The sequence below is a fragment of the Homalodisca vitripennis genome, chromosome 6 (assembly GCF_021130785.1).
Source record: "Homalodisca vitripennis isolate AUS2020 chromosome 6, UT_GWSS_2.1, whole genome shotgun sequence".
NCBI classification, from domain to species: Eukaryota; Metazoa; Arthropoda; class Insecta; order Hemiptera; family Cicadellidae; genus Homalodisca; species Homalodisca vitripennis.
The window spans coordinates 132,308,528-132,334,507 of record NC_060212.1 but is presented as its reverse complement, the minus strand read 5'-3'; the positions used below and the strand labels follow the sequence as shown (position 1 = coordinate 132,334,507).

The 25,980-nt window shown below is 31.3% G+C and overlaps 1 protein-coding gene and 1 non-coding gene across 2 annotated transcripts; both read right to left on the bottom strand.

Moving 5' to 3' along the window:
• Window positions 1-654: 654 nt before the first annotated feature.
• Window positions 655-25,390, bottom strand: LOC124365564 (adenylate cyclase, terminal-differentiation specific-like). Its single transcript, XM_046821555.1, has 5 exons — window positions 25,343-25,390; window positions 15,204-15,356; window positions 14,448-14,951; window positions 1,497-1,643; window positions 655-1,248 (listed from the first exon to the last, which is right to left on the bottom strand). The coding sequence occupies exons 1-5, from the start codon at window positions 25,388-25,390 to the stop codon at window positions 724-726; spliced, it is 1,377 nt and encodes a 458-aa protein (XP_046677511.1). The 3' UTR covers window positions 655-723.
• On the bottom strand, window positions 7,626-7,696 carry Trnag-gcc. The gene has a single exon. It is a non-coding gene; the product is annotated as a tRNA-Gly (tRNA).
• Window positions 25,391-25,980: the final 590 nt, after the last annotated feature.

Here is a 25,980-nt window from a genome sequence, read left to right as displayed (position 1 = left end):
CAGTTGGAGCTGACGCGGATGACCTTCTGGAATACATTTCCTATATATGTGTATATATAAATATCAGACCAATGTGTGCTAATGAAGTAACCATAATAGAGCATCCGATTAATCTAATTAATTAAAAGCCGAATTAGGGACAAATAAGAGCTTCATAATTAGCTTATTAGAAGTATTTAAGATAATTTAAATGACAAATCATACTACACTAATTTTAATACAATAGAACTGCCCGCAAAAAGATTATACTCTCAAGAAGATAATTCTCTTAGCGAATGTAATAAAATGGAATTTCTTCAGGCGGAAAAGCAAGCTCTTAGTGTTTTACTTAAGTTTTGTGTCTAAGCAGTGAAAGAAGAAAGCTTTCTTTCTAGAAAATGTTTTTCTTAAACTTGTTGCAAATCTTAAAAGAGTGTTCTTACAACGAATACGGCTTTGTTGAAGTAAATACTTTAGTAAACATTTTAGTTTTTTTTTTTAATTATTTAAGACGTCAATTTGTTTTATAATAATATAACCACTTATTAAATTTGCCAATTAATTTGCCTAAGAATTAGAAACCAAAAGAATATGAAGTGTTGTGTTTGAATAATACATTAAACAGTGGTTGCTTTTAAAATACGTTAAAGCATATTCTACAATGAGAAACAAATGTAAACACTGCCAGTTATTTAATTTTTAGAATTCAATAAATATTACAATTAAATTATTTTATTGATTTGTTTATCTCTTGAGGATTCGCACAAGAGGTGTAGGGTTGTAAGCGTAGATGGGGGCAGAGATGGGTTTCACGTTACGGTACTCCACATTGGCTTCAAATCCGACGACTGCCTTGGGTTCTTCTTCCAAATTCTCTGCCTTCTGTGCCACCTCAGGAGTCTTGTACTCTAGCTTCGTCTGAGAGTACTGGGAACCGGGCAGAGGAAACTGGACATACTGGAGTTCTGGCTGGAGCGCACCCTGCTGCTGGAGCTGCTGGAATTGCTGAGGCTGCTGGTACTGTTGCTGCTGCTGGAACTGCTGAGACTGTTGGAATTGTTGCTGCTGGTAGAATTTCTGAGACTGCTGGTATTGTTGCTGGGGTTGAAACTGCTGAGGCTGCTGGAATTGTTGAGTCTGTTGCTCCTGGTCCTCCCGGAGAGCAGCTGTCGTGTACTTGACCATCTGCAGACGACCATCCGGCAGCAGCACGTAATACTCTCCGCTGTCCAACAATTTCTCAGACTGGCTCTCGTCTGACTCAGTCTCCTGAGAAAGATAACTCTTAAGGTAGGGTAACTTATATTTGATAAATACTTTAATTTATATAAGTAATAATACTTACCAGTCGAAAACAGTACAAAAAGAATAGTAAATATTAGGTCAATATTTTATTGAAACATTAACTTTTGAAAAACAATGAAAACCATATAAAACACACCTGTTTAAACTTTATTTTGCTATTGCTATAACCACAAATATTAATACAATAAGTATGTATTTATACTGAAACATACTTTTGGGAGTTGGGTTGCGTTGGCCTCAGTGGGTGTTTCCAAGTGGGCAGGGAGGAGTAACAGACGGCCAGAAGGTCGCCATCCTGCGGGTGGAGATGGAACTTCTCCTAAAGCAACGGCCACTAGGGCAGCAGAGATGAGAAGAAACTGGAAAATTACATACACACATAATTTATATAATGATAAATTTTCTGAATAACAAATGGAAAATCCCAATCGATTGCTATACTTCGGTGCTATTTCGATCGTCCCTTATTTGAAAAGGAACTAAGAAATTCAGGTTTAAGTTAAACTAAATCATATAATTAGATCTATGAAATATCTCTCATGGTAAGTATATAGATCGATATGCTACAATAGGTAAATCAGATTGTTTTTTAACGACAGTTTATTGCTTTTAATACCCACAGTAATTTACTAGGTTCTGAATGACGTATTAGAACATATGCATAATAGGACACGTGATATGTTTGTAAAAATGAGTACTGACAGAATTAAAATGAGCAAAGTTGCAAAAAATATATATGTTGGTGTTATACAATAGATTTTAAATTTTAATCAATTTAGGATTTATTTATTGTTAATCCTATGAAAGGTGGAAAGAAAAATATTGAAATTATATGGAATAACATTCTCCAATCGCTGGCCCTTGTAAATAAAATTTTCACTTCTCAAATTTCTATTAGTAAGATAAGGTGTCGTCTATCTAATTTTAATTTTATGCGCTGTTATTATAAACTATTTAATGTTATAAATGTTAAATGTAGAACTTTGACTTCTTAATATAGACACTTAATATTATAGAGGATTTTACGAAGGATCTAATTAAGATGTGTGGGATTTTGCTGTAAATAAATATAACAAATATTATGAACACACTTTCAGGGTAACTTATTTCGCTATGCTTGTTCATTGTAACATCCCTTTTATATCGATTCGTAGAAAAACTCCGAAGAGTTTTGGTAGGTTGTAAAAATTCGTCTAATTTATTGTATTCTAAAAGATTTAAAATGTGCCACACTAGTTTCTGGAAAGATTCTACCTGGGTTTAATGTTTAATGATGAAAATCTTGCTTTTGTTTAGTGATGATTCGTCATTGGTGTTTTTATATGATAGTTATTAATAAAGTAACTTTTACTTTTATGGCTTTGAATATCTTACGGTATAAAACACGAATATATACAGAGACTGTAAGAGTCGAGATTGAACATATTGTAATATAAACCGACTATAATAATTGCTTCTTGCCTGGATACATTATTGTAGACTACATTATACAATTTAAGAAGTCCTATTTTTAATTCTATTATTATAATTAACAGTGAAGAAGAAAGGTGTTCAGTAAATTGGTTAAACAAGAGATTTTATCAGCTGGTGCATAGTATTAGAGGATATATTGAGCTTACTAATAATTTATAATTATTGAAGTTGTAAAAGTGAGTTTTCTTAGTTAATTCAAATTCGCAGTTATTTTATAACTCTTAAATTGCATTTGTTTCTTACAAACTTTGTGTAGTTTATGAATAATTGTTTTTTTAAGTTGAGATTGAAAGACCAGTAAACATATATTCTCATTTTTGTAGTGAAGTAGATCAACAGATAATAAAAATATAATTTTACTGCTCATAATTTTAGTATCTTTATGACACACATGCTATAATAACATTTTATAAAATAAAGATTACACGAATTTATATAAATAGGTCTATAACAACTATTTACTCTAAGAGCCATTCTACTTGCTCAAAGAGTTCGCAAACATGCTATGCAATGTAAATTTCTGAACCATTGCAATGTCAGAGTCTCTAAAGAGTATAATGAACACTTGAATATTCAAGATCTTGGAAGGCCTAGAGCATGGCTCTCAAAGAGTTACTGTGCAATTCATTAGTTTTAAAATTACCTTCAAGTGTTTCAATTAAAAAAGAACATTTTTACGCAAAACATTATATTTTAACACTCTATTCTTACCTTCATGTTGGTGTAGATTGCCAGTTGACAATGGAAGACGGCGGCAGAGTCCAGCTATATACCTCACTGTAACATTGACCTGACAATTACGTGCTGCCCATACCCTATGTGACCTAGGCCCTCGGTAAGCGTCACAAGGCGTGAGGTTTCTAATAAGTTATTAGATAATAGATTTAGATTTTAACTCTATCTATATGTTATACAGGATACCTCAGAAATACATGTTTAATTATATTGGAAAAGCCTAATACGAGGTTTCTGGAAATGGCACCTTGTTATATAGAATTCCTTTATCTGTAATTTGTAACATATGCGGAATAATCAACTCTGTTACCCTTTTGCTTATTTAATTCAATGAATGAAATATGCATAGGGGCCATGTTTTCAGACTCGCATATACCTGATGAACTGTTTCTTAACCAAGCAATTTTGGTTGCATTCTCAAATTTGGAGAAATTTGAAGAAATTTACTGTCTTGAATTTTGCATTTATTGAACATTTTCGAAAATAAATTACGTGATCGTTATTGAGATTGTGACAATAAATAGCCTATAATTGTAAAACTACATTTTATAAAATCCTATTTCAAAATATTTTAAAATACTTTATAAATATATAAAGTCTTGTGAGTGTTGTGTTTAGCTATAGTTCACCTTACTCTTAGAGCAGCGTCTGGAATCCAAAGCTGTCACAGCTGGATTTCAGCCTCTTCATCTTCTCGTTAGTTTATCCTAATATTCTAAAATAAATATTATTTATGTGCGTAAGCTCGTGCTAAGTGTTAAAATACAAAATATGACCTGTTAAAGAATTATAGTTTACTATTTTACAAGCGTAAGCCAACAAGTTGTAGATCTGAGAAGAGATGCTATCTTCTAAATGAAATGCTATTCACTTCTCTAATGGTTGGTTTAAGTGTGTCAAGTTAAAACCAACATTTGAATAAATGTATAAATTTTTATATTTTACTTTTTATTTTACCAAGACGTAAGGGGATTTATTAATCTCCTTTCACTAAAACCAGGTTATGTTGCTCTAAATTCAAATTGGCCGTAGCCTACTTGACTAAATCGAAACATTTTAAGAATTAGTAAATCTGTTTACAGTTTGTCCGGAGCTTGAAGATCTCTGAGGATTTGGCGACTCTCGCGCCCCGACGCGCACACACCGCCACACCCACAGCCGGCATATCTAACGTACTTTTGTTCCAGTGAGGCACATTTGCAAAATATTCTGAAAAAGTGCAAATTTTTATATTTTTTTATATTAGGTTAGTTCTCTTGTAATACTTTAATTTTGAATGTTATTGAATAAAAATACAGTCCAAACACGAATTGCATACGCCATTCCTGATGTATCTTTGTGATTACCCCTTAATTTCTAAGATCACTTCAGGAATGTCGTACTTATCTCGTGTTTGGACTCTATTTTCATGAAATAAAGTGAAGATATAAAAAATTATGAAAAATATTAACCTAACATAAAAATGATAAACAATAGCAGTTTTGCAAGCCAAGGCCTGCAATGTGAGTTATCGCCTGAGGGACGGCAGGTAGACCTGTCTTCTAATGTGACGCTTTCGAGTGCAATTATTATTATAACTATAACTATAGCATTATAACTGTACTAATTGAAAATGTGACAGGACAAGAGAGAAATGCAGATTTCTTTCTGTCTTTCCTTCTCCGTAATTATGCCGCAGTTTTCGGAAAGGAACTCACGCCTGGAGATATCCATCATCAAACTAGATTTTCTCCAAAATGATACATAGTATAACAAAATTATAATATGATTCTTCTTCCACTCGTATGCACAGAATAAGATGGTGTAGTCGTACTAAATAATTTACCTGAAATTTTATCCGCAATAAAAATGATTATCTATAACTAATTAAACATGAATTGTCTCGAGAAACATCCTTTCTAAATCCCGAAAGATTAATGTCCACATTTAAAATAAATTGTATTAGCAAAATTCTAGGAACAGCGTAAAATTCTGAAAAGCGTATGTGTTATTAAAGTATATGTTTTATTTAATACATTATGAAAGGCTATAACGACAAAAAGTGTTTATTATTATTACATAGGGTGCCTTAGATGGACTATTTGTTGATAAGGCTTGACTATATATAGCACCTTGCAATATTATGACCAATTTTGAAGTGGCCTGTTTTACATGGAATTCCATTTTTATAAAGTTCTCAGAAAGTTAGTAATATACTCGTACAAAAATGTATGCCACTCTCACATACAGTATATTGCAATAAAATACGAAAATAGAATAACTGAAATGAAAACTGTGGTTGTGAAATAATTATTTAAAAAAAATGCAATGTAATGAATGACAATCACATTACATAGGAATAACATACCTTAAATTGAACTTTATAGGCATTGTTTTATGCATAGCCTGAGATGCATTCCTTCGTGTTAGTTGTTTATTAGATATACATGAAAACTAGATATTTTCAATTATTACAACTTTCGTAATGGAATATGTCTGTAATATTATGACCAATTATGAAGTGGCCTGTTTTACATGGAAATTCCATTTTTATAAAGTTCTCAGAAAGTTAGTAATATACAAAAATGTATGCCACTCTCACATACAGTATATTGCAATAAAATACGAAAATAGAATAACTGAAATGAAAACTGTGGTTGTTAAATAATTATTTAAAAAAATGCAATGTAATGAATGACAATCACATTACATAGGAATAACATACCTTAAATTGAACTTTATAGGCATTGTTTTATGCATAGCCTGAGATGCATTCCTTCGTGTTAGTTGTTTATTAGATATACATGAAAACTAGATATTTTCAATTATTACAACTTTCGTAATGGAATATGTCTGTAATATTATGACCAATTATGAAGTGGCCTGTTTTACATGGAAATTCCATTTTTATAAAGTTCTCAGAAAGTTAGTAATATACAAAAATGTATGCCACTCTCACATACAGTATATTGCAATAAAATAATTATTTAAAAAAAATTTAAAGTAATGAATGACAATCTTCATTAACTGTTTGATTCTTTCGTATGCACGAAGTTTTGTTGGTGGAACATTCATATTTTTAATGGATTTATATTAAAAATAATAAGTTATTTTAACATTTGTGACACCTGACGGTTTACTTTAGATTTTAATCTGATAAAGTGAAATGAAATTACTTATTTACGCTGTGTGTTAAAGTACCAAATGGAGTAGCACCGAAATAGTGACTGCATTAGGAATACAGCAGTAAGTCCACCGTCAGTAAATGTATCATCAGATACGAAAAATATGTAGTCAATCCTTATCAACAAATAGTCCATCTAAGACACCCAATTAGGGCTATCATGGTATTTGCTCGAATTTTAGGCTGATGCTACCGCGTATATAGAATTGTTGAAATAAATAATCTAAAATTCTTAAGATGTCCTTAGCAACTTGGTGGTAGGTGCTGTAGCTAAAAGCGGTTGCGCAAATTAAACTAGTATACATTCAGCCTTGGAAAAAGAAACGATGCATACGTTTTCTGGTTTTCCTGAACAATTAATAGAATGCGAATTCTGTCAGCCTTGGTCAGAATCAAGCATTTGCAATGATTCCTGGTAAAACGAAAAGATTGGAAAATGTACGTAGATTTTAATAAATTTGCACCAAGTGAATTAGTTTGACTCATCTCACAAAATGAAGTAAAGCAATTTATAAGAAAGTTTTACTAATTGAGGTTTGTTGAAATAACATAATTATTGAAAAGAACGTCCTAAAACTACAAATTAATGTAATAACTTAGTTCCCTTTCGGCTGAGCGTCAGTGAAGCAGACTTAAAAGTTTGCAAGAAGCTTCATTTCTATGTAGAAAACACTGAGCCTTATTTAATTTCAATAAACATTGAATCACAAAAAGTACTTGCTCCGCCGGGAGTCGAACCTGGTTCTCTCACTTGCCGGGTGAATGTGCTACCATTACACCACAGAGCGCTTAATTTTTCCGATTCAATTATTTTGTATTTGGCCGTATCTATCACATATGCGTTTAAATAAGCAAACTAACATATGATCGGAAGAATAAATACCTGTCAAACGACTTTTTATTTACATTAAACTGTATAAATGGCAATAGCCTTATTTAATTTCAATAAACATTAAATCACAAAAAGTACTTGCTCCGCCGGGAGTCGAACCCGGATCTCTCACTTGGCAGGTGAATGTGCTACCATTACACCACAGAGCGCTTACTTTTTCTGAAATTACATAATGCTATTGCCATTTATACAGTTTAATGTAAATAAAGTCATTTGACAGGTATTTGGTCTTCCGATCATATGTTAGTTTGCCTATTTAAACGCATATGTGATAGATACGGCCAAATACAAAATAATTGAATCGGAAAAAGTAGCGCTCTGTGTTATATATAAATATATATTTTCTGTTAGTGGAACATTCATATTTTTAATGGATTTATATTAAAAATAATTCGTTATTTTAAAATTTGTGACACCTGACGGTTTACTTTAGAATTTAATTTGAAACAGTGAAATGAAATTATTTATTTACGCTGTGTGTTAAAGTACCAAATAGAGTAGCACCGAAGAAGTTACTGCATTAGGAATACAGCAAGAAGTCCACCGTCAGTAAATGTATCATCAGATACGAAAAATATTTAGTCAATCCTTATCAACAAATAGTCCATCTAAGGCACCCAATTAGGGCTATCATGGTATTTGCTCGAATTTTAGGCTGATGTAACACTCGGTTTACACCGCGTATATGGAATTGTTGAAATAAATATAATCTAACATTCTTAAGATGTCCTTATTGATGAAGCAACTTGGTGGTAGGTGATGTAGCTAAAAGCGGTTGCGCAATTAAACTAGTATACATTCAGCCTTGGAAAAAGAAACGATATATACGTTTTCTGGTTTTCCTGAACAAGAAATAGAATGCGAATTCTGTCAGCCTTGGTCAGAATCAAGCATTTGCAATGATTTCTGGTAAAACGAAAAGATTGGAAAAACGTACGTAGAATTTAATAAATTTGCACCAAGTGAATTAGTTTGACTCATCTCACAAAATGAAGTAAAGCAATTTATAAGAAAGTTTACTAATTGAGGTTTGCACTTAATTATTGAAAAGAACGTCCTACAACTACAAATTAGTGTAATAACTTAGTTCCCTTTCGGCTTAGCGTCAGTGAAGCAGACTTAAAAGTTTGCAAGAAGCTTCATTTCTATGTAGAAAACACTGAGGTCACTTTATGATTTTTGGTTAAACATTAGAGAACATTTTTACATTCCGAAACTATTGCAAAATAAAGAAATTCGTAGACATGCTGAATACAATTAGATGAGATTAATAGAGTGCAAAGTCAAAGTTAAAAGTTGTTGAAAGATTCGAATCCAGCACAATCTTCCATTATATTACTCTCCCTAGTTCTTCGGATTTTGTTATTATTTGAACACTGATATGAACCATAGCTTAGTGTTAAAAAGTTGAATGTATCAGGTTGTAAGATATTCAAGAAATATTTATTCTGTAGACTTTAATCTTCGTTTCAACAAAGACACAAGTGAGTCTATTTTAGTACAAATGTCAAGCTGTGGAATTTGGCTGAGCACCATTGAGTCTATCACTCAGTACGTTGAAACAGTTTCTCTTTTGCCTGTCGGAAGGATGTAAATATTTCTTTTCTCTATTATTATTTGTCTGTCTATCTGTCCTCAGGATGGATGGAGAATGAAATGAATTATAGATTTAAAATTATGAATGCAACCTCTACGAAATCTGTTACGCGACAAGTCTGGTCTTCTATTACCTCGTTAGAGGGAGGACGATTTAGTTTTAAATTAAATTTGGTTTTACGGACGAATATATATATATATATATATATATATATATATATATATATAAAGAATATTTCTGAAGTTAAAAGTGTGTTACAAAATATAAATTTGGCTATAATTAAATAATACTGAAATAAAAAAAGAATATTCAAACTAAAACTGAAAGAACTACCATAAGTTGAATATGAGGAAAGAATTACTTCATTATTAAAATTATTCAACATGATGCAGTCTTGTCACCTATCTTTGAAATTGAAAGATTTAATTAACAGTATCTTAGGAATGAAGGGGTTATTTTGTTAGATCCGTTAGTTCAACAGATTGTTCTTTAATAAATTGGTCTCTTAATCTTTGATTAAATTGGAGTCGCTGAAATATTTTTTTCTAGTAGGTACCAAGTTTAATTCTTGTACAACTTTAGTGTTTAAGAATTATCAAAACTTAATCAAGATTTTAGCGAATTTAAAAATATTCTAAGGCTTTTGAGATACTAGAACTCATATCGGATGACCTAAAAACGTGATTCCTATATACATATCAGACCAACGAGTGACCGTGAAGTAAATGTATAAAATATCTCACTAATCTAATCAATGACAGGGCTGGATTAAAGATTAATAAGAGCATCCTACTTAGCTTATTATATACTTATATATTATATACTTTAGCATCCTACTTCAGATAAGTTAATTGGCAAATAAGACTGTTTAATACATTGTACTAATTTTAGTACGAAGTCAGTTAATTTATTTTTTAAAGCCCGCATAATGATTATACTCCAAGAAGATTTTTCTTAGTGAATGTACTCAAAGTGAAATTTCTTCAGGCGGAAAAGCGAGCTCTTAGTGTTTTACTTAAGAGTTGTTTCTAAGCAGTGAGAGAAGAAAGCTTTCTTTCTAGAATAAGGTTTCTTAAACTTGAATTTGGTGAACATCTTAAACGAGTGTTAAAGTCTTTCAACGAATATGGCTTTGTTGTAACAAATCCTTTAGCAAAGAGGTTAGTTTTTGAAAATATAGACATTATATAGTTTCTAATTTTGTATCTCTTGTATTGCAAAATAAAACTGTGATAATATTTATATTGATTTGTTTAGTAAGTAATCTTCAAATGTTTACTATTATTAGTTTACAATAGCATATTACATGTTTTGTACATACATACAAAACGTATATATATATATATATATATATATATATATATATATATATATATATATATATATAATTTTTTCAATAAATATTGAATCACAAAAAGTTCTTGCTCCGCCGGGACTCGAACCCGGATCTCTCACTTGCCGGGTGAATGTGCTACCATTACACCACAGAGCCCTTACTTTTTACGATTCAATTATATTTTATTTGGCCGTATCTGTCATATATGCGTCTAAGTAACTAAACTAACATATAATCGGAAGACCAAAATACCTATCAAAAGATTTTTGTTATTTATATATATATATATATATATATATATACATATATATAATCGGTTTTTGTCTTGCTGACATTACTACACTCAATAGCCAATCGTAACACTAGATGCATTTAAAAATACGTAAAAGAATATTTTTTATTTTAACTGAGCCTTGCTATCTAAAAAATGACATAATTTACATTTAAGTAACTATTAAATATATACAATTTAGGAGTTTTAAGTTGTATTCAAATGAGAGAAAACGACGGCCAACTTTAAAATTACGTTTTTTACATCCTATTTTGAACGAACAAGATGAAAAATTCTTGGAAATTTTCTTTTTAACTTAATCATTATGAAGCTATAGCTAACTAAAGTGTTAAAAATATACGTTTTACGTGTTTGAGATGAGTTTTCGTGTAATTTTAAACTTAATAAAAAAGCAAACATTGTTGTTGTTAAGACCTTTAGTATCTTGCAAAATTCAGCAATAAAGTAGTGTAGTTAAAAGATGTAGTAAGATAATAGAGTGAATTTATAAACACGAGTACAAAAATGTAATAACAGGGCCATAATGCCCACCATCATTGTTAAAACCAAGTCAGGTAGTTTGGTGATGTCTGTATATATTTTGAACCATTGTAGGTAAAACAAAATACTTTTAAAAATAAATATTTATACATCAGTAATATGAAAATATTATTACTTTTTGATGCAAATGTTTTTACCCTAAAATCAGGGGACGGCACACAAGGAGTCAGAGAAATCTTAATTGAGGGCATGGGTAGAGTAGTATATTAAATGTGAGGTCTCTATTAAGAGAACACAATATCTCAATTCCAAACTCAAACGGTTCAATCTATACGAAAAGGTAGCGGTTTATAATTAACGAACGTGAGCTTGTTGAAAATCATTATTATTGTCCTACTTTTATTTAGTAACAATATTAAATCCCCTACAGTTGCTACTAGATATATGGATATAATAATGTGAGCGATAAGAAATTAAATTTGGATATTATATTTAACTGAAAAGCCTTAAATCCAGAGCGTGAGCCATTTATAATTCATGAAATAATTCCAATGCTGATTAGATCTTTCGGAGTATTACCAAACGCAACAAATGAAAGGAAATTCATTCCTTCAGGGGAGAACTACTTTCACCTATGCCACACGATTTCTTAAAGGTTATCACAATTCACATGAATCTTCAATATTTAACGACATTACTGTGGGTACTTGCAAAATATCTCAGATAGTTAATGTATTTATAAATTTAATCTGCCTATCTAATTAATACTTAGGATACCGTAGTTGCCCATTTATTAATAATCGTGAAAAATTCACTGATTGTATTTATCTACGACGTCTTGCGCAAAATTCATAAAATACGTTTTACGAATTTTAACTTTGGGGATTAAATAAAGTTGAAATCGCTAAAGAAGCCATTTGGATGACATGATTTAGGCTAACTCTATAAACATGCACTTAATAAAAAACTATACACAACCACTAATCATTAAAACTGAACTACGTAATACAGGTTGAAATATGTCTTCATTCGTCTACTAACCACCTACGACTGAGTTAGTGATGGTATTCCTGACTTAGGCGTGCCACAACGCTTTGGTAAGATTTATTTATTTTAACCTAGTTTATAATTATGTATTAGGTTAGTTCTTTACCAGAAGAAGAGATCAGATTGCAGATCTCGAGACGTAGTGTTACTGATTTCTTGTTTCACTGAACGATGGCAAATGTCCGGAAAAATCCTGTTTCCTTCACAATCCTTCCATCGTCAAAAATAATCTTCAAACATAAAAGGACGTCTTGTTCAAAATTCATAAAAGATGTTTTAAGAATTTTAACATTGGGGATTAAATAAAGTTTAAATCGCTAAATAAGCCATTTTGGTGATATGATTTAGGCTTTTATAGTTGTATATAAATATATAATTTATTCATATTTAAGATTTTACACATTAACATGTTTTAACCATTATTAACAGCTTTACTGCTGGTCCGCTCTGTTTATTCTTAACCATCCAGTACGCACTAAGTTTGTCTGCCTAGAAAATATTTAAGAGAAAAAAACATCATCTGCAAAAATGTTATTACACTAATTTAAATCAAATAATATAAAAGCTATGAAATAATATTGTTGCACCTATGCAGGATATACGTGAGTTAGCACGGAAACGCTGAAAAATGGAGTATGAAAGTAACAGATTATTGTAATAGTATGTTAATTTTTAATTACAAAGATTTTGTGTACCCTAGCGCCTTTGTAAACAATCTCCATTACCAAATTGTATTATATTTTCTTTTAATTTGACATAAATATTATATTTTTAGAATAGAGTCTAGTTGTTCGATAAAGAAGTATGACAGCATTACATTATTTACATAATGTTATTCAAAGTTCTAATCTTTATAATGCGTTAATTTTATTCAAAATGTCTTATGTGGGTGCAAGGGGGAAACAAGCTAAATAAGCATTTTTATAACTACGTTTATTTTACTTTTTAGCATCAAAATTATTTTTTTTCGTGAGACAGCAAGCTGCCATCTCATCGTAAGGTTGCAATGCAAAAAGTTCTATCTGCAGACCAATTTCCTGAAGTTGTAGGCGAATCCACGCCGCAAGATAGCCATTAAGTAATCCCTCCCATTCAGATGTGATTGCACCTCAAAGTAGAAATAGCGAGTCTTTATTTGTGATGAGAAATTACAGACTAATTACCGCTAAATGTGATGAGTGAACGCTTCCTGTAATTGCGGTCGACGCGCAAAAGATTACAACTTCGTAACTAGTTTACCACATGGCAAAATTAAAGCCAGACAATTTTTAACTGTGGAAGCAAGTCATATTCCTAGAAAGTACGTGGAAACTTGAACTTCTATAAGACACGTTTCTTATCAACAGTTTCGCTGTTCGATTAAGATGGATTAAGAGTCTTCAAAAGTTAACTGAATCACTTTTCACAGTTATATAAAGTAAAGTAAAAGTAAAGTAAATATGTCTTATTTTACCAGGCGAATTTAGGGCTAAGAAGCCCTCTCTAACACTTAACATGGGGACAAACGGCTTAAAGGTGACTTCCGAACCACCACCAATGACCGGGCAGCGGGCTGCTTGCAAGGACAGGATCGCTCAGCGGTCACCCATCCAAGCAGCAGCCACGCTCGACATTGCTTGAACCGGTTATCTTGCGATAACCGTCGTACCCGCTACACAGCGCCATTGGCAATGAATATACCCAATAAATAAACCTATGGACCCAACAAAACCTAAGGAAGGAGTGATTGCACATACAGAAGTACTATGACACGAATTAAGACGTCCATATTGGATCTTCAATAATATATGCAGCTTCCAGTTAACTTTGATCATTTAGTTGATGTATTATTGACTATTTCTGTAGGTGTTACAGACACATCTCACTCATGTAATTTGTAAAAAACATTACTCGTCATATAACTGATGATAAATAATAAAATTTGTTTTATAATATTATACCTATACAGATAAATACCCATTAAGGTACCTTAGGAATATAGGTCAAAAGAGTACGAAGTGTTTTATATTTAAAATGCATTAAAAGGCGGTTGCCTTGAACATACATCAAAGCATATTCGAAAATAAGAAACAAATGTAAACACTGCCAATTATTTAATTTTTAGAATTGAATAAATATTACAATTAAAGTATTTTATTGATTTGATTATCTCTTGAGGATTCGCACAAGAGGTGTAGGGTTATAGGCGTAGATGGGGGCAGAGATGGGTTTCACGTCACGGTACTCTACATTGGCTTCGAATCCGACGACTGCCTTGGGTTCTTCTTCCAAATTCTCTGCCTTCTGTTCCACCTCTGGAGTCTTGTACTCTAGCTTTGTCTGAGTGTACTGGGAACCGGGCAGAGGAAACTGGACATACTGGAGTTCTGGCTGGAGCGCACCCTGCTGCTGGAGCTGCTGGAATTGCTGAGGCTGCTGGAACTGCTGAGACTGTTGGAATTGTTGCTGCTGATAGAATTGCTGAGACTGCTGGAATTGTTGCTGGGGTTGAAACTGCTGAGGCTGCTGGAATTGTTGAGTCTGTTGCTCCTGGTCCTCCCGGAGAGCAGCTGTCGTGTACTTGACCATCTGCAGACGACCATCCGGCAGCAGCACGTAGTACTCTCCGCTGTCCAACAATCTCTCAGGCTGGCTCTCGTCTGACTGAGTTTCCTGAAACAAGATGACTCCTTCTTAAGTAGTGTCTTCTTATATTTTTTAAATCCCTGTGTCTGTATAGGAAATAATACATATCAGCTGAAACACTTGTTAAAAAGAATAATTAAAATTACGTAAAAGTTTTATTGAAAACTCAAATTATTAGAAATATATAGTCACACACGTGTATGAAGATAATTTTGTTATTGCTGTTCACAGAACAATTTATACTCAATATAATAACACATAATGTATACTGAAACATACTTTTGGGTGTTGGGTAGCGTTGGCCTCAACGGCTGGGGGATATTCCAAGCGTGCAGGGAGGAGTAGCAGGCGGCCAGAAGGTCGCCATCCCGCGGGAGGAGATGGAACCTCTCCTAAGGCAACGGCCACAAGGGCAGCAGAGATGAGAAGAAACTGGAAACATTACACATAAACACATTAACACAATCTTTTACATAATGAGCAGTTTTCTGAATAAAACTTAAACATGCCAACCAATTGCCAGAAATCAGTATTAGCCTATTCGTTCTATATCAGAGTTGGTAAAGTATTAATAAGAAATAACGTCTTTTACTTTCGTAATACAAATAGATACGATATATCTGTGTTTGTTTCAGATTGTGTTGAAAAAATTAATAACACATATGATTGTAGTTGTAATGTTTGAAAATTTTAAGTTATATGATAAAAATAAATACTTAAAAAATTATTTTTATACCTATATACATTTTTAATAATTCTTTTTCTCTAAAATTGTTATTATTGTTATTTTTATATAGAATGTTAGTAAAAGGTGTTCCTTCTTTTTTTAATTTTTTTATTGTATTAAGTTTTAATATTTTGTATTTGAAAAAAGTTAATAATACAACGAAGTATTGTATATATAATTGCAGTTTTCTTCCAAAGTATGATTACATATATATACATACATATATATATATATATATATATATATGTGTGTGTGTGTGTGTGTGTGTGTGTGTGTGTGTGTGTGTCTATATATATATATTTAAAGGTTATTTGAAGTGAATGATTACTGTATATGTATAAAAAATATCAATAACAAAGATTCCAAATGAGAAAGAAGTAAACACTTATCCATGCTGATGTTACACAGAAACATTGAGTTAGATTTATTTATCGATAATATTATTGACGTCGGTAATTAACACAAATTAAACTACTGAGAAATTCGTTTCATACAGGCCTACATAAATCTAGGTTTTAAGCACTAGTTAGTAGGACATGGCGACTTTTAGGCATATTCCATAATAACGAGGGTGTTACTATCACTAATTAACTACATGGGGCTGATCTGTACGATCATTGTAATGAACATATCTTCATATAATGAACATAATTTCATGATGTATGTTCATTATAACTTTCCCTTACATCGAATCGAAGAACAACTCCACAAAGTTTCGTTAGTCTGTAACACCTTTTTATTGAGTTCGGAATTTTAGAAGCTGTTAAATATGTTACTATAAGTAAGTAATCTAATAGCAATATTATTAGTTATTGCACAGGATTTCCTAGGTTTCAAGGTTTTAATGATTCTTCGTCGTTGTGTTTTGTGTGTTAAATATTACTTCAGTTATTAGTTCTGTTAATGTTTATGACTTTAAAGGTCTTATGGCAAAAGCACTTTTATATCGAGACTAATATATTGTAATTTAAATCGTTTATTGATTGCTTCTTGCATGGATATTTTTTGACGAGACACTATTCGGTTCCACAAGCAAAACGTAATTTTTACTGGTTTTAAAATGCTGATCAGTTTTATAATTATCTGTGAATTATTAAGGTTTTTAGTATTAAAATTTGAAACTTAAACAATTCCTGAAATAGTCAAGTTTAATACCTAATATATTCAGGTTGGACAATATTAACAGACAGTGATTTTTCAACTGGTGCGTAGTATTAAAGAATGTATGCACCTCACTTCATAATATTTATATTCATTCAAATTCAAAAAAGAGTTTTCTTAGTTAATTATCATCCATTTTCAACAACTAAGGAAACCTTTATACATATTTTTAACTGTGTCTTTCAATTAAAGTGTTTTTAAACTCAAAAAATTTCAGTAAATCTCATGAGGTCAGTAAATTTGTGTGTTAATGTTTGTAGTGAAGTGAAAAAACAGCAAAACAAATTAGCCAAACATTTAGTTGTGTTATCAATGTCAATATTGAATACAAAAAAAGTTTAACTAAGCTTGTTAACTAACCTTACTAATACAAATAAATTAAATTAAACTCTTAATGAGATATCCAAATAATCCAAGATAGAAATGTTTAAAGATTATAAAATGTTATTCTCATATTTTGCAATTAGTTATTTAAATAACGTTATGTTCCATAAATACGTGCACTGTGTAGACAACAAAACGTCCTTGACAACAAAACATTTTCAGATTACTTTTGAATTAGTCATTGGTTTCTAATATAATATATTCCGGAGGTTTCTTATAAAACCACAATCGTGCTTGGGGCGGAAGGTTTTTAAATAAATTTAGTATGTTGCTGGAGATTGGGGGTTCGATTATGTCATGGTAGTAAAAATTACCATTGTCAACTCATAAATATTTTACACAACAACATAGTTCACCGACATTCTACGCAATATACACTGTTTAACACTTGTAATAAAAGAATCTCTCACGGGGTGTAAAGAAATCTGATATAGTTAATTTAACCAAATAATTTTATAGTCAGGAATACTATACAGTTCTTAAATTTATAGAATTTATACCTGCCAGTTTTTTAATCTAAAAACTAGTTCTGTGTACTACGCTCTATTAAAACACTATATTTGAACACTCTATTCTTACCTTCATGTCGGTGGCGATTGGCAGTTGACAATGGAAGACGGTTGCAGAGTCCAGTTATATACCTTCCTTTAACATTGACCTGACAGTTACGTGCTGTCCATACTCTATGTGTCCTAGGCCCTGGCCCAGCGTCAAAAGGTCGTGAAGTTACTAATACGTCATTAGATAATAGATTTAGATTCTAATACATGTGTAATTAGATTTTGAAGGCTTAAAAAGAGAACCAAGAGGTGGCACTTTTGTTACCTACAGTATCTTTATCTATAATTTCAAGAAGTCCAAAATAATCAACTCTATTACTTACTGAAGTACGTGTTTAGGCCGACGTGTTAAAACTGTACTTATTTAAATGACTGCTAACCAAAAAACTCTTGGCACAATTTTCTAATTTAGAATATTTTTACAGAATTGTAATCTTGAACGTTTCCACTTAATGAAAGTTTACTCAAGAATATTAAGTACCTGTTGTTCACATTATTTCAATGAATTCAGTTTACCTCTTAAATATCCAAAAGTCCGTTATAGTTACATATGTACCTTTTTTAATACCTCGTATACCGTCTTAAGATGTTGAAAAACTACAAATATACAAGTTGGTGAAACTATGTGAAATTTTCACTTGAATGTGACTGTGGCACACATTTTTATTGCAACACAATTACAGGAATCACAATACTGGGACGCCTACTCTGTTTGATAGAACGGGTGAGGTAGATTAACGGCAATAGCTCCCTGAGGTTTTCCTCATGCTGCGAGTGCCATATGGTATTTCCATTTTATCCGGTTTACACAACGTTAAAACACTGCCAATTAAATTAGATTCTTGAAATACTTCGGCTTCACTAAATTCAGTCAATATATGTTGAATTAAAATTGACGACTCTTCTCATCCAGGCCGAAATTTAATTGTGTGAGTAAATTTTTCATCACGGTGTAATCCGGAAAACTTAGACATTTGCAATTCCCTTAGTTACAAATATAAATAATGTCTGGATCCACACGTTACTTTCGCCTTCTTAGTTGTAGATAATAATAGACGAAGCCAACCAATCATAGGTGAAGCTCACTGCCCTCCAAACTTGGTATTCCCCAAGGCGTGCTGACAGATACGTACAACTACACCCCAGCAGAACGCCTAGTCTCCACATATGTCTCGTACCATGGTGTTTAAGTAATTTATCTGCGGTTAGACACGGTACAAGGCTGGACTGATTGTTATTTATGTGGTCTCCCACGGCACCGGTCGTCGCCTAATCGGGCACATCTGAGCAGCTGTGACCGGAGTTACATTACTGTAGCAAACCTGTATTTAAAAAAAGCACCTTAAGTTCGTACAGTTGAATTATTATAACTAAAAATAACTAATAAATAGGCACAATTTTCCCGATGTCAGAAGAAGTATAAAAAACTCTTTTTATCACTCCAGAGAGAATTATGGGAATTTTAAACAGGAATGTTATAAGGCTCAACAAATTTTATGAAAATCTAAATTTGAAATTGTGTGACATGATTAATTGTAGCTTTTAGGGAGTAGTATGTTATTTTATGAATTTATGCTTTAAGACATCATATTTGTAATGAAATATATTATAGTAATTTTTTAATACTATTTATATTAAAATACTTATTTTTATATTAAAGCGTTTGCCTATCCAGCAATATTTCATGTGCACTCTCTATAAAAGGTGCATATCTTTGTCTTGACCGTTTGTCCTTGGGGTTGATTAAAAAATGGCAAAATCTGCATCCAATTCATACGAATCTTTGTGATTAATCGTTTTTCTTAATCAAACAATCTTAGAGATATTATTTCTGTATTCAGAAATAGTATGCAATAGGACTGTGACCAACACTTTATTTAAGATTGAAAAACATTATTACAACGCTAAAAAACAGATTGTGGCTTCTTAAAAGGTTCCAACTGCGATCTAGAATCAGAAATTTCAAGGTGTGAAGTGTGTAAATGAAATGTTTGGATCTGTTACCTAGTCTGTACTGTTACGTACTTTGATCTGATACCCGCACCCCTGTTACAACTGGTTATATACCGTGATAAACCTCATTGTCAAGGGAAATAAAGCTGATCTGGGAACGATGCGTAATGATCAGGACCGCAATATGACTATATATTGAAAATGTGCGTTAATTTTAAAATTCTTTCCTAAGATTACAACCTTCAAAGTTTGTATTAGGTGCTCGCTGGTCTTGAAATCATATTGATTTCATCTCTATAAGGACAGTTTTAAACTTCAACACCTGCATAATATTATTTATAACCGATCTCGGGAGATGTTACGTTTTAAATATATAATTATTATGCACCCACTTTTCAGTTATTTTCTGTTCTTTCATTAAAAAACTCTCACTATTTTTTAATTCTTCGTTTAAATATTTGTACAATGTACGGTTGGTAAGAAAATTTAAAAATCATTTGGATACGTATTAGTTATGTTATTAAAAATGAAACCTCTTTCATATAATATATATATATATATATATATATATATATATATATAAAAGAGTGTGAAATGGGAACATTGTTTCTATGGGGTAAAACTTAACGTTGAACTACACCCAACTTTTAAATTAACAGTTTAAGGACAACATTAAATAATAAATTAACAGTGATAAACCTACTTTAAGATACAGAAGCAAATCTGAAATAATACATAAAAACACCATAATGATAAAATAATATCAGAATAATAGGCAATATAAGTAAGAGTATCTTAGACAATAATTGCGGGGTGCAATTTATTTAATACAATATTTTTGAATTAATAACGTTTTAGATAACTTCCCAAAATACAGAAAGTTCACTTTTTTATTACTACGCATGAAAATGCAAGCATTCTAAATAATTGCTTAAATAACTTGAAATTGCAAGTAGCGTACTCAGGCAGTTATGTAATCAGGCTCAGTTAAAAAATTGTTGAAAATTAAATGTGCAATTTTTAAAGTAAAGTGCATGAGTGAATCATAGACGGACATTCTTTTATAAATTTATGCTTTAAGAAAACTAACTTAATTTATTAAATATATTATAAGAACATTAAAAGTTTCTAAAATTATTTTCGTAGAGAAATTAAAATTTTATAAACACAATCGTTTCACTCGCTGAAACTGCAAGTTGTTCACGTACTTTAAAATATTCACATTTTTATGTTCAGCCGTTTTAAATGGGCTTTTTTAGAAAATTAGTAATGGACCACGATATTTAGATAATAATAAACTACTTAGAGTTCCTCCCTACCTTAATAGCTTGTAATTTCAAGTTTGGTGATTAAAAAAAAAACATTTTTTACATTTTTTGTATTCGGAGAAGTCACGAATGTTAACAAAGGTGCTATTAAGTTAACATTAAAATATATTTTAAATAGACTCAATTACACCACTATAACATTAAGGATTTAATAGGATTATACTAATATGTTTCATGTATTAAAGTTTTACTGCAAACGTTTTATTAATAAAAGGACAATCCTTCAAAACAAAAATAATATCACTCAGTGTGAGCTATTTTGACGCTAACTTTCATATGAATAACGCAACATTAATATTGATACGATATCACAGAGTGACGTAAAGCATGTAAATGTAAGGCAATGTCGCGCTCATCTGTCATTCCGCCAGGTGTTTCGTCACGGATGTCAACTGCAAGGTTAGGCAATGTAATACTCTAGCTCTACACTATATGCGGGACGTCTAATATATAACTCTTAACTTTTTCTGTAATGACTGTCGGGGTAAAAATTATATTTTTTCTATTAAGAAATTTCCTATTTTATAAAATGTTGCGATGTTGGAGTATATTGAAGGATAATTAAATTACACATAAGAAACGAGTCGTTTGTTAGTATTTTTATCAGTAATCTACATAAGTGGTTGTTTTCGGTGAGCAACCGTGTTTTACGAATTAGGAGAAGCTGAGGTCGGAAATACGAGTAAACGACTGAATATACTTTTGATCCGAATGTTAAACAACGGAATATACTTTTGATCCGTATGTTAAACAATGGTTTTTATCATATGGTATAGAAAATTATAACTTCCAAGATTTCTTTAATTGTTATTACTTAAGAACTCAACATATAGTGATACTGAAAAGTTCACGTATCAAAAACTGCTGTTGTTTGCATTTACTTCTACTAAAAAAATAGGAAATTTGGAAGTTGGCGCACTGAAAAAAACGTGATTTGTGCATACAAGATAATGTTTCAGATCTCTATTGTAAGGTAACGAAAAACAATTACTTTAAGGACCAATTGAAGTATCATAAACAACTACTATTTATTTGGGCAGTATGATACAAATACCAGTTTTCACACGACTTATTCAAAACTCTTCTTTTTATAAATGACAAAATTGATTTTCAGAATCCATGTCACCTACCAAAATTGTATATATCTGTTGCAGTCCTAAGTTTGTTGTAACCAACTTGGAGACTTGGAGACAAAGCCAGTGAATTCCCTACGGCACAACGTATGAAACTGTTCATGTATAGTTGTCTATTTGTAACTATCAACTACCAGTTGTCTATTTCAGATGGTCCCACGAGGCCGACTAGGATATTGACCTTCTGAGAAACGCTGTTGAATTCTAAACAATATCTCATAATTATCAAGAATAACGGCTTAATGAATACATGTTTTTTTAATTTTTCTAACAGGTATAGCCATATAATTACTAAAAATAGTGGATTCTTTAGCATAAAGACAGAAGTGTTCTCTTCCAATTTTTTTATACATGTTAGTTTTTCTACTACAATCAACATGTATTAAAAGGTTTTCTCTTTATATATATATATATATATATATATATATATATATATAAGTGTGTGTGTGTGTGTGTGTGTGTGTGTGTGTGTGTGTGTGTAATTTCAATAAACATTGAATCACAAAAAGTACGGGAATCGAACCCGGATCTCTCACTTGCCGGGTGCTTGTGCTACCACTACACTACAGAGCCCTTACTTTTTACGATTCAATTATTTTGTATTTGGCCGTTTCTTTCACATATGTGTTTAAATAACCAAACTAACATATGAAAGACCAAATACCTGTCAAATGACTTTAGTTTACATTCATTAAATTTGTATAAGTGGCAATAGCCTAATTTAATTATATATATATATATATATATATATATATATATATATATATATATATATATATATATATATATATATATATTAATGAAATGAAAATAACTAAAACCCTTTAAATTAAAACTTTTTATTACATACACGTGTTTCGGTTTTTAACCATCTTCAGTGTACATTAACCTCTAAATAAATAAATAAATAATAAACAATGAGATATACACATGTGGACCTTTTAAACATATGTTAAATTTAAATGACACAGTTGTAATTTTCTTATTAGTAATCTGTATTTAATATTTTAATTTTTTCAAAAATTGGATTTGTCTTATTTTTCAGATTACTATTTAAAATGTTATGAGGATCTTTATTATAATTTAGATAAATGTGTAATTCTTCTTTTGTGTTTAACTTCTCTCCTTTCCTTTCGATATCTAAAATTTCCATGTTCTTTTCAATATTTGTGTAGTTATGGTCAGTCTCCAATAGGTGTTCAGCAAAATTTGATTTTATTGTAGACATGTTATTTGTTTTTAAAGCTTGTATGTGTTCTTTAAACCTTTTATTAAAATTTCTTCCAGTTTGCCCAATATAATAGCTTTCACAGTCACTACAGTTAATTTTGTATACTCCAGATTGTTTGTATAATTCCTGTTTGTCATCATTTTGGTTGACTTTGTTTTCAATAAGTTTAAATGTATTATTTCTTGTTTGGTGACTGATGGAGAATTTTGAATTTTGAAAGGTTTTTCGAACAGCTTTGTTTAATTTAGTATTGAATGGTACACATATATATTTTTGAATTTCTGTAGTATTATGATTAGGTAGTATTTTGTTGGTTTTATTAATTTTTCTTGTTTTCTTCTTAATCATTTTGTCTACAATTTGGGGTTGATATCCATTTTTGACAGCTAGGTATTTTATTATTTTTATTTCTTTATTTTTATTTTCATCACTCATTGGTATATTTAACATTCTGTTTACCATTGAGTGAAATGCTGCTAATTTGTATTTCCAAGGATGGTTAGAGGATGATGGTATAAGAAGATCTGTTTGGGTTGTTTTTCTATAAATTTCAAATGAGTGCTTTCCATTAAGATTAGAAATACTTATATCGTACGTAAGAAAATTTAAAGTACCGTGCATTTCTGTACGTTTTTAGCAATGAAATATGCTCACAAAAAATTGTTTAGTGAGGACTAACTAATTTAATTATAATAATAATTTTAAAATAATAACACAAAATAGAAAAATATATAATGAAATGAAAATAATGAAATATAGAAAAAGATCTTAGATTTAGTGTTAGTCCTATATTGATCTGTAACTATTGGCAGTATTGACTATTATAGCGTTTCAAAGTAAAATACCCTCTCGAAGTATTAATCAGATAGTCACTAAATCAAGCAAGGCACAATACTTGGTTAGCTATCTTGTTTTTTGTTCAGCTGCCATGTTCCTCACGGGTTTGAACAGATACCCTCCTCAATCAAGTTCAGAATGTAGACCCTGACCACCGGGACTTTTGATCTTTAACATCGGATTCCATCGGCCGACCACTGAGCTCTAGACAAACATTCCTGGCTCGATTAATTCGCCTTCAATCTATCCGCCTTAACGAGTGAGGAATGGAGCAGAGCCGGGATATAATTCTTCATCAATCCGTGATACTTTCTAACTTCAGTTAATAAAAAGTACGTACAAATCCTTAGTGTAATATTGTTATTTCATCCTCCTATTTAATACGTCAAATCCTAATGACGTATTAAAGGTTTAACCTAGATTTTAACTTATTCGGGACTTAAAAGTTAGCAGTAGAAACCTATTATACTTTGTGCTATTTGATTGCTAATCTCCGAATCACAATTATTATGTATCAGACTAATATATGGAAAATATTGACCACAAGGCCACAAGTTGTAGAATAGGCGAAATTAATGAGAATAAGCCTCTATTTTTTCTTATATCGATGATAATATTTTGGGACGTAAACTAATGCAAGACAAATAAACGAGAAGATAGATTAAAAGATTGAATTAAATCAAAAATTATATGTCTATATATTTGGGATATTACTATTTATATTAAACCATTAATAAGAATAAAAGAGGATTTATAGTGAACACACACATATGTATACATTTACATATATCTATATATATATCTATATATATATATATATATATATATATATATATATATATATATATACATGCATATAGATATACAAGGTTTTTTTCCAGTATAATCAATAAATGTATACAGGCTACAGAACAGGTAAAAAGAAAACTAATTATTCTGATTAAAAAAAGCCAAATCCTGTAAGCCAACAAAGTTTTTAGATTTAGCTATTATCAGCTAATCTCTCCTGAAAACTACCAACTGGAATAAGAGCGCAAAGTATGATCTAATGCATATGACTCAGCACTAAACCACAGGTCTCTTCTTGGAGTTACATCGACTCACCCCTGCACGGAAGCGATTCAGCAAGGAGTCCTTAAGAAGACAATCCATTCCGCCTATTGATAACGTAAATCGTTCCCTAAGGTTTTCTTTTCTCCCTCAACATATCCCACTTGTGGATGGCCAGCTGGCATTAATCTATCTGTGCTGATCTGACAAGCAGTTTACGATACCAGCACATGATCTGCACGACAGGTAAATGTGGCGCAGATCTTCCCATGTTCAAATACAATTTACTGATTTATTATGATACGATTGTAATATATGATCCAAACTTGATCCGAATTGAAACGATCACTGTGAAACGAACACAAAAAACCTGAAAGTATATTCATATCGTATTTAATCATTTCAATGCTTATGGAATTCTAAATATCTGAGCAACATCTCAAGTTCCTTTCACGTGGCAAATACATTTACAAACAAACAGGTTAAATTACGAATGATCGAGTTCTCTCTTAACTGGTAAATCGGGTCTGACCCAGGAACTACTTATCTGGAACATTTATTGGTGATCAGTACAAATTTGTTTTGCGTTCTTTATGATTACCTGTAAATTGATGTGGTAGCATTGATCAAGAGAAATTGCAGTGCCGTGACATTGCATGCATGGTGATTTTCCAAATTCGGGGATCCAATTT

Excerpts from the sequence above, each read along its gene's own strand:
- LOC124365564 (XM_046821555.1), bottom strand. The coding sequence starts at position 25,390 with ATGGATTGTCTTCTTAAGGACTCCTTGCTGAATCGCTTCCGTGCAGGG. Across the intron at positions 15,357-25,342 it reads TGAATCGCTTCCGTGCAGGG|TTTCTTCTCATCTCTGCTGC; the intron begins GTGAGTCGATGT and ends TAATGTTTCCAG. Across the intron at positions 14,952-15,203 it reads ACGCTACCCAACACCCAAAA|GAAACTCAGTCAGACGAGAG; the intron begins GTATGTTTCAGT and ends ATCTTGTTTCAG.